Raw genomic sequence first — 11,047 nt, forward strand, 5'->3', positions numbered from 1 at the left:
GAAAAAGATGATAAACTGATAAAATATTAACAATTACTCACTAAATTTACACTAAACATCCATTTATAGAATACATTTCTTTAATTTAATTTAAAAAAAACGTCTTTATTCTACATACAATTATGTTTTTTCAGTTTTAAGTATTTTTTATTCACTGTATTTTTGTATTATTGATGTTTTCTATATTTGATGTAAACTTGTAATGGGTGTGTGTGTGTGTGTGTGTGTGTGTGTGTGTGTGTGTGTGTGAGTGAGTGTGTGTGTGTGTGTGTGTGTGTGTGTGAGTGAGTGTGTGTGTGTGTGTGTGTGCGCGCGCGCGCGCGTGTGCACTATTCCCACCTTGCTAGCATTAGCATTAGCGTTAGCATTAGCATTAGCTCCGTCAGTTGAGAGGCGGTCCGTCTCTTCTGTTCTCTTCTTCTGACTCTTTTTATAGTTTTATTTGATATTTTTTGAACATTTCGGATGTAATGCTGAAAGGTGAGTTGGTGAAACAAGTTAATTAAAATATTTTATCAGAGAAAAGTGACTTTAAATGCAGAACTGAGAGTTGACGTTAGCTTAGCATAGTCTTATTAAGTGAAGTTCAGGACTTTAAAAAGTTTTTATTTTTATCTTTAGTGTATTTCATTATATTTCACACTGTGTGTGAAAATGTAACGTGAATGATGTTTATTTATGAGCCCCTGAAATAATTTAACATTAAAACAGAATACAATATAAAGCAATCATTTAGTTTTATTCTCTTATATTTTAATGTATTTTATCTGCTGTCTTAACAAACAATGAAATAATAATATATATTATAATTATGAACTTTATTTTGTCTGGATTTAAAATAAAACACGTAAAGAATAAATCATTAAAATGTATTAATGTGTTTTATTGAATAATCACACTGATGTCATTACAATTAAAATATATTAATGCATAAATGAATTATTATTAATCTCGGTGAAATTTATTATTATTCTTTAATTCATTTATATTTATTATATATTTGTACTATTAGTCTAATCTATTATATAGTAATTATTCGTCTATGTTTATCTAATTTGAATATAATTGAATAGTTTTATAATGACATTTTTATAGTAGATTTTATGTTATGTAAACACTTTAATATTATCTTTATATTAATATTGTACGTTATGATTAAATAAATATGTGATGGAGTACAAAGGAATATAAAGTTCAGTCCTGTTAATAATAAGAGTTTAGAGTTCAGTGTATTAACTTTAAGATTTTATTTAGTTTGGTTTGTGATGAATATGAAGCTTCAGATGAGCTGTTTAATGAGACACTAAAGATAAATATCTGTATGTGATGTAACATCTACGTCTGTGTAGAGCCTCTAAACATTCCTGAGTAATAACATCTACAGCAGGAATGAGAAGAACACAAACACTCACTGGTTCATCACTAATTCCTCTAAATTCCTTCTTCAGACTAACCTCATGTCTCTCGCCGGTCACGTCTCGCGTCTCTCGCCGGTCACGTCTCACGTCTCTCGCCGGTCACGTCTCACAACTCTTGCCAGGCACGTCTCGTGTGTCCCGCAGGTTACGTTTCAGTGGTCACGTCTCACATCTTTCACCGGTCACGTCTCTCACCAGTCACATTTCATATCTCACACGTGTCACATCTCATATCTCTTACCGAACTGACCGTCTCATATCTAAAGCCAGTCACGTCTCATATCTCCTGCCGGTCACGTGTCATATCTCCAGCCGGTCATGTCTCATATCTCCAGCCGGTCACGTCTCATATCTCCAGCCGGTCACGTCTCATATCTCCAGCCGGTCACGTCTCATATCTCCAGCCGGTCACGTCTCATATCTCCAGCCGGTCACTTCTCATATCTCCAGCCGGTCACGTCTCATATCTCCAGCCAGTCACTTCTCATATCTCCAGCCGGTCACGTCTCATATCTCCTGCCGGTCACGTCTCACAGCTCTCGCCGGTCACGTCTCACAGCTCTCGCCGGTCACGTCTCACAGCTCTCGCCGGTCACGTCTCACATCTCCTCTCTCTCTTTTTCCCCCAAAGCTCAGTACAGGAAGTGTGGTGCATTTGTCTGTATGCTGTGGACGGCTCTCTAAAGCCCCTTGACATGCAGAGATGTCTCTTCAGACGGACGCACTGATGGGTCTTGGCTCGCTGGGGATTGTGGGTAACGACCCTGATTACATTACGCAGCTCGTTGGTGATGTGCGCAAGTTTGCTGAGGTTTTGCTGGGTCTGAAGGAGGCTTTCAAACCTACAGGTGAGAGGAAAGGTAAAGCAACAGGTGTGAGGTGTGTGTCCATCACAACACTGACCTGACGTGACATCACTTCCTGTTCTCACTGTAGTGTTTTAGGTGCTTAGCTAATTATTAACAGTGGATGAACAATATCTAACAGCAACATCAGTCCATGGTGGTTGTGTAGCTGTGTTAGTGTAGACTATTTAAATCTGGTCATTTAGGAAGCTTATTAATATACCATGGCTACAGACACTACGTATTTCTGATTGGCTGTCAGAAGTGTGGTCTTAATACTGCAACCATGTTGGGATGTAAATCATGACAACAAGCAGAAATAACAATTATATTTAAGTCAGGAATGAATGATTTATGACCTACAGTGTGGAAAGTTTTAATTAAAACAATATAAAGGAAGATGTATCTATAGCAACACCCGTTTAACTGTTGCCATTAATTTGTGTGCCTGTGTGTGTGCCTGTGTGTATGCATGTGTGTGTGTGTGTGTGTGTGTGTGTGTGTGTGTGTGTGTGTTCATATCATGTTCTAAGAAAGAATTTGTCATGTTTAAACAGAATGCAGCTCTCAGAGATAATTAACAGCAGGTTTCACTCCAGTTGCAGCCAAAACAAGAATTTTAGGCGTGTTTAGACTCGACTCGACTCGACTCGTCACCAGCTACAGTGACACAGTGTGAAAAAGATTTCAACACCTCACAGACCTCAGAACACATTTATTCTCTCTAACAAACACAGACACACTCTGACACACGTTTTAATGATTCTCACTTTTTCATAAAATCTCTGTGGAAAATCTCAAAACATTTCACTAAACTTTATTAATTATCAGCACAAATGTGTCTTTATGCCAATGTCTGTCTGTCTGACTGTCTGTCTGTCTGTCTGTCTGTCTGTCTGTCTGTCTGTCTGACTGTCTGTCTGTCTGACTGTCTGTCTGTCTGTCTGTCTGACTGTCTGTCTGTCTGTCTGTCTGACTGACTGTCTGTCTGTCTGTCTGACTGTCTGACTGTCTGTCTGACTGTCTGTCTGTCTGTCTGTCTGACTGACTGTCTGTCTGTCTGTCTGTCTGACTGTCTGTCTGTCTGACTGTCTGTCTGACTGACTGTCTGTCTGTCTGTCTGTCTGACTGTCTGTCTGTCTGACTGTCTGTCTGTCTTTCTGTCTGTCTGTCTGACTGACTGTCTGTCTGTCTGACTGTCTTTCTGTCTGTCTGACTGACTGACTATCTGTCTGTCTGACTGACTGACTGTCTGTCTGTCTGACTGTCTTTCTGTCTGTCTGTCTGTCTGTCTGACTGACTGTCTGTCTGTCTGACTGACTGTCTTTCTGTCTGTCTGACTGACTGTCTGACTGACTGTCTGTCTGTCTGTCTGACTGACTGTCTTTCTGTCTGTCTGTCTGTCTTTCTGTCTGTCTGACTGTCTGTCTGACTGACTGTCTGTCTGTCTGACTGACTGTCTTTCTGTCTGTGTCTGTCTGACTTTCTGTCTGTGTCTGACTGACTGTCTGTCTGTCTGACTGTCTTTCTGTCTGTCTGTCTGTCTGTCTGTCTGTCTGACTATCTGTCTGTCTATCTGTCTGACTGACAAATCTGTCTGTAAGTGTGTTTATCTGTTTTGTGTTTGTTTCTTTGTTTTTTAAACACATCTGCCATGTAGTTATGTAATAAATAAAGTCAACAAAGACTAAATAATAATAAAGACTCTCTCTCTCACCCTCTCTCTCTCTCTCTCTCTCTCTCTCTCTCTCAGGGGACACATTGGAGGAGTGTGTGTATGAGTTTGTGAAGGAGCGACTGGCTGAGCTACTGCGTGTGTTGAGGTGTGTGATCAGTAAACACCAGGCGTTAAACTCCGAGGAGATCCTCAGTGCTGCTGGAGCGCTTGTCACCAAGGTGAAAGGTGAGCCTACAGACCTGTCTCCTGTTCTACGTGATGTTGTGTGGAGTTTCACTGAAAAATAAAACGATAAGAATCTGAATGATATTAATCAGCATTCTTTAGATCAGGGTTTAGTCACCTGCATCAGGTGCGAAGTGATGACATCATGAAAGCTGTTTTATGACAAAATTACAACTTAATTAAAGATGTTGATAAATATTGGTGTGAGTGTGTGTGTGTGAGTGTGTGTATGTGTTTGTGTATGTGTGTTTGTGTATGTGTGTGTGTGTTTGTGTGTGTTTGTGTTTGTGTGTGTGTTTGTGTGTGTGTGAGTGTGTGTGTTTGTTTTTGTGTGTATGTGTGGGTTTGTGTATGTGTGTGTTTGTGTATGTGTGTATGTGTTTGTGTATGTGTGTGTGTGTTTGTGTATGTGTGTGTTTGTGTATGTGTGTGTGTATGTGTGTGTTTGTTTGTGTGTGTGTGTATGTGTGGGTTTGTGTATGTGTGTGTTTGTGTATGTGTGTATGTGTTTGTGTATGTGTGTGTGTATGTGTGTGTTTGTATGTGTGTGTATGTGTTTGTGTATGTGTGTGTGTGTATGTGTGTGTTTGTGTGTGTGTATGTGTGGGTTTGTGTATGTGTGTGTATGTGTTTGTGTATGTATGTGTATGTGTTTGTGTGTGTGTGTGTTTGTGTATGTGTGTGTTTGTGTATGTGTGTGTGTGTGTTTGTGTATGTGTGTGTTTGTGTATGTGTGTGTATGTGTTTGTGTATGTGTGTGTGTGTGTTTGTTTGTGTGTGTGTATGTGTTTGTGTGTGTATGTGTTTGTGTATGTGTGTGTGTGTATGTGTGTGTTTGTTTGTTTGTGTGTGTGTGTATGTGTGGGTTTGTGTATGTGTGTGTTTGTGTATGTGTGTATGTGTTTGTGTATGTGTGTGTGTATATGTGTGTTTGTATGTGTGTGTATGTGTTTGTGTATGTGTGTGTGTGTATGTGTGTGTTTGTTTGTGTGTGTGTGTATGTGTGGGTTTGTGGATGTGTGTGTATGTGTTTGTGTTTGTGTGTGTGTGTGTGTTTGTGTATGTGTGTGTTTGTGTATGTGTGTGTATGTGTTTGTGTATGTGTGTTTGTGTATGTGTGTATGTGTGTGTGTATGTGTGTGTGTGTGTATGTGTTTGTGTATGTGTGTGTGTGTGTATGTGTTTGTGTATGTGTGTGTATGTGTGTGTATGTGTGTGTGTGTGTGTGTATGTGTGTGTATGTGTGTGTGTGTGTGTTTGTGTATGTGTGTGTATGTGTTTGTGTATGTGTTTGTGTATATGTGTGTGTGTGTGTGTGTGTGTATGTGTGTGTGTGTGTGTTGAGGGTGTACTGTGGTCCACTTATTTGTGAGGTAAGGCAGCAGAGCATTGTTGTGGGACTGCAGGATGTCCTGAGGAAGAAGAAGAGTATACATATATATATATAATATATATATATAAATATAAAATAATAATAATATAATTATATAAATATATAATAATATAATAATAAATATATAATTATAAAATAATATATATATAAAATATAATATAAATATATATATAAATAATATAATATAAAATATATAATATATATAAAATAATATATTATAATATAATATATAAATATATATTAAATATATAATATAAATATATATAATAAATATATAAATATTATATATAATAAATATATAATAATATAAATATATAAATATATATATAAATAAATAATATATAAATATAAATATAATAAATATAAATATATATAAAATATAATATATAAATAATATATAATATAAATAATAAATATATAATATATATATAATATAAATAATATATATATAAATATATATAATATTAATATAAATAAATATAATTATATATAAATATAATATATAATATATAAATATAATATATAATATAAAATATATACATATATAAATAAATATAATATATAATATAATTATATAATATAAATAATATATAAATATATATAAATAATATAATATATAAATATATAATATATAATATATATAAATATAAATATATAATATAAATAATATATAATATATATAAATAATAAATATATATAAATATATAAATAATAATATATAAATATAATAAATATATATATAATAAATAAATATATATAATATAATATAATAAATATATAATAAATAATATATAATATATAATAAATATATATAAATATAATATATATAAAATAATAAATATATAATAAATATATATAATAATAATATAAATAAATATATAAAATATATATAATAAATATAAATATATATAAATAAATATATAATATAAATATATATATAAATATATATAATATAATATAAAATTATATAATATATAAATATAAAATATAATATATAAATAATATATATAAATATAATATATATAATATAAAATATAAATATATATAATAAATATATAAATAATATATATAATATAATATATAAAATAATAATATAATATATATATAATAATAAATAATATAATAATATATAAATATAATATATAATAAATATAATAATAATATAAATATAATAAATATATAATATATATAATAATAAATATTAAATATATATATAAATAATATAATAAATATATATATATAAAATAAATATATATAAATATAAATATAAATATAAATATAATATAAAATAATAAATAATATATAATAAATATATATATATAAATATATAATATAAATATAATATATAATTATATAATATATAAAATAATATATATAAATAATAAATATAATATATATAAAATATAAATATATATAAAATATATATAAATAATATATAAATAATATAAATAATATATATATAAATAAAATATAAATAATATATAATATAAATATACATATATATAATATATATAAATATACATATATATATAAAATAATATAATATATAAATAATATATAAAATAATATAATATATAAATATAAAATATAATATATATAAAATATAATATATATAATATATATAAATATAATATAATATATATAAAATATATAATAAAATATATATAAAATATATATAATATAATATAAAATAATATATAAATATATAAAATATAATATATAATATAAATAATAATATAATATATATAATAATATATATAAATATAATATATATATAATAAATATATAATATAAAATAATATATATAAATAAATATATATAAATAATAATATAAAATATATAAATATATATAATATAATATAAATATAATATAATATATAAATATAAATATAATATAAATATATATATAAATAAATATATATATAAATATATAAATATATATAATATATATATATAAATCTATATAAATAATAAATAATATATAATATAAAATATAATATAATATATATAATAAAATAATATATAAATATATAATATAAAATATAATAATATAATATAAATATATATAATAAATATAAATATATATAAATATAATATATAATATAAAAATATATATAATATAAATATAATATATAATAAAATATATAATATATAATAAATATAATATAAAATAATATATAATATAAATAAATATAAATATAATATAATAAATATAAATATATAAAATATAATATATATAATATAAATAAATATAATATATAAATAATAAATAATATATAAATATAAATAATATAAATATAAATATATAAATATAAATATAAAAATATATAATATATAATATAATATAAAAATATATATAAATATAAATAAATATATATAATAAATAAAATATATATAAATAATAATATAAATATAAATATAATATAATAAATATAATATATAAATATAAATATAAATATATATATATAAATATAATATATAAAAATATATAATATATAATATAAATATATATATATAAAATAAAATATATATATAAGAAGAGGAAGAGGTCAGCGTTCCACTGCAGGGCGACGGAATCTTGCACTCAGAATCTTTCAGTTGGAATTATATCCTCTCGCTTTGACAGCAGAAAACTTAGCAAATGCAGTCGTGTGTGTGTGTGTGTGTGTGTGTGTGTGTTTGGGCATCAGACTGAGTGAACAAGTTGTTATGGGGAAGTGAAGAGTGGAAAACTGAAGTTGGGCTTTATTTATTTATTCCTCTGTGTGCGTCAGGATCCGCATCAACGCTGAGGAACTTTTAACTCTGGAGCTTTCGTTTTTTGTTCCATTTCTAATTTTTTTAATTTAAATTTATTTTCTTTTCCAACATTGATTGCAGTCAGAAAAGTGGAGCTCGATGACGCTGTGACATTCAAGGTCAACTTTCTGTTCTTTATCTTTATTTACTGTGAAATGAGACAAAAGTTCAGGATTCGCTTCTTTTTCTTTCTGTTTCCTTATAAAAAGTTTATACTGAGGCCTTTGACTGTGGAGATGTTTTGGTGAAGGTGTCACACATTCTGTGGATTTGACCTCGTATCTATTCAGTTGGTTGTTTATTTATTTATTTATTTATTTATTTATTATTATTATTATAACTTGTAGTAATTAGTTTCTGTATTGATTGATCAGTTCGACTGTACTGATATTTACACATGTTTTGTGTGACACTGGGAATTTTAGCATTGTGTTTAGTAAAGGAAGTGTGTAGTCTTGCATGTCTTTACACTTTGATAAAGATCTTGTAATGGACCGCACGTCTGACTCAGTGACACCATTTGTACACAGATTCATAAAATAAAAATAATGTTTAAATGTAGAAATCAAACAAGTCTTACATAATTATTATCTGAGTAGCTTCAGACCTTAAGACTTTAATTTGTGCCCCTACATGATTTTCACTTCGAGTGTTTGTCTCCAAGTGTCTGTGTCATTTTATCTAGGTTTGTAATTATCAATGTGTCATTTACACACACACACACACACACACACACACAATTATTGTGATAAAGCATTAATAAGGTGAGAATGTTACTGCTGAGAGTTTAGGAGCTGTGTGTGCTGTGTGTGTGTTTCCTGTGCATTTCTCAGACAGGAAGCCTCTGTGAGTGTGAGCTTCTCTGGCCGAGTGTCGCGTGTGTGTATCCTCACTGAATAATTTCCTGTAGAGAAGAAGTTAGAGAGTTTCACTGCTCTATACTCTTAAACTTTAGAACCCATTAAAGGAACGTGGTAAAGTTTCCTCTCCGTTTTGATTCGTTAGGAATAAACACAGAGCCTGATTGTGCAGGTGAGAACAAGTGAGCAGCGATCTGTAGTGCACAATCTTACACACTGTTTATTACCAGCTGTGTTTGTTTTAGTACCTAAATCTATATAACACATCACACCTGGTTCTGCTTCCTGTTCTACTTTGTTCTACATGCCTGGTTCTGGTTCTCATTTTCACTTTAATGCTAGTTCAGGTTCTGGTTTACAATATTAGGTTCTTCTGGTTCTGGTTCCAGTTCATTTTCAGTCTGATTCTACTTTCAGTTCTCTTCCTATGTTGTGGTTCTGGTTTGGTTCTTGTTCTCTCTCACTAGTCATGATTAGTTTGGGTTTTAGCTCCTGCTTATGTTCTTGTTCTGATTTAAATTCGTGGTCTGGTTTTCACGTCAGTGATAATTTGGCATCCTGTCAGGTTTTCATTTTTGTTAATGTTCTAACTTTAGTTCTGGTTCTGTCGATAACACAGGAAGTGTTTGTGTTTGGACTCAGTTTATTTAGTGAACAGGTGGTTAGAGTATGATTTATCACTTTACATTAGTTTACACTCCGTTACATAGCTGAATTTTATTTCAATACACAGTTTCACTGATGGCTTTAACACACACACGCACACACACACAGTAAAAGCACCTAAATGTGTAGTCGGTTTGGAGATATTCTTGGTGTGCTGAGTTCCTGAGTTCTTCCTTGTTTGTGTGTGCGGTGTCTGATGTAGATCAGTGACGTAGAGACTCTCGTGTTAAGCTTGTTTCCAATCTCATGTAGGATTGTGTTGATGTTTAAAGTGTGTGACTGAAGTGTTTGTGATGAATGCTTTTATTGTGTCTGATGTAACATTTGGGTTTCAGTGCCGTTCTCACGCGGCTTCTCACTTCCCACAGGACTGAACTTAAAGGAAGTGAACAAAGAAAAGCAGAGCAGCGTTTTTTGTGAGATATACTCGTCCATCGACACGTTGGCGTTCACGTTTGGCAATGTGTGAGTATTTTGGCTGCTGAATTTATGTTTAATTGTTGCTGAAATCAGAAATGTAAAGACTCCACAGTAAACAGTTCAGTGTGAAGTTCTAATTGCTGAAGTTTACATATTAAACCTTAAAACTCCAGACCTGATTCATCTGTGTGTATCAGCCACAGGGTGGAACTGTTCCTTCCACTGGAATACTGCTTGTTCTTCCAGGTCTGATGCTAAAACTGTGTCCTTAGACAATTGAAAATCTGGGGTGTTCTTCACTGAGGCCCGACTCAAGCCCACTGAACACAGACTGAACCCCAGACCTCCTCACCAACATCAGTGTCTTATCTCACTAATGACACAATCCCCAAAGACACAATCCAACATCTAGTAGAGAACCTTCCAGAAGGTTGGAGCTCATTAGAACATCATATGTGTGTGATGGTCAGGCTGCAGAAATGTTTGGACATTGTGTGTCAGTATACTTTACTCTTACCCCCGAATAAAGTCATCCCTTAAATTCATATAGGTGATGTAGTTTAGAATCATTAGACTGTAGGAGTGACAATATCTTAATTGGCCTCGTTTTATTTATATTGTTTATGCAGCACTTATTCAGAAACATTTACATGATTAGCTTTTGACACAGACCCTCATCTAGAGTCACTTACATTTATTTAATTTATACAACTAAGCGGTTGTGCATTAAGGGCCTTGCATAA

The 11,047-nt window shown here is 30.4% G+C and overlaps 1 protein-coding gene across 2 annotated transcripts in view; it reads left to right on the top strand.

Moving 5' to 3' along the window:
* Positions 1–331: 331 nt before the first annotated feature.
* Positions 332–11,047, top strand: part of LOC132843499 (rho GTPase-activating protein 29-like) — a 25,093-nt gene continuing 14,377 nt past the window's right edge. Inside the window, exons 1-4 of one of the 2 annotated variants that reach the window (XM_060866877.1) lie at positions 332–480; positions 2,050–2,278; positions 4,017–4,166; positions 10,253–10,349. In XM_060866877.1, coding sequence (XP_060722860.1) covers positions 2,122–2,278; positions 4,017–4,166; positions 10,253–10,349 — 404 coding nt within the window. In that variant the 5' untranslated portion in view covers positions 332–480; positions 2,050–2,121. The remainder of the gene's footprint in view (positions 481–2,049; positions 2,279–4,016; positions 4,167–10,252; positions 10,350–11,047) is intronic. The other variant, XM_060866884.1, reaches the window with a different exon arrangement.

The sequence above is a fragment of the Tachysurus vachellii genome, chromosome 1, assembly GCF_030014155.1.
Source record: "Tachysurus vachellii isolate PV-2020 chromosome 1, HZAU_Pvac_v1, whole genome shotgun sequence".
In the NCBI taxonomy this organism is placed as follows: domain Eukaryota; kingdom Metazoa; phylum Chordata; class Actinopteri; order Siluriformes; family Bagridae; genus Tachysurus; species Tachysurus vachellii.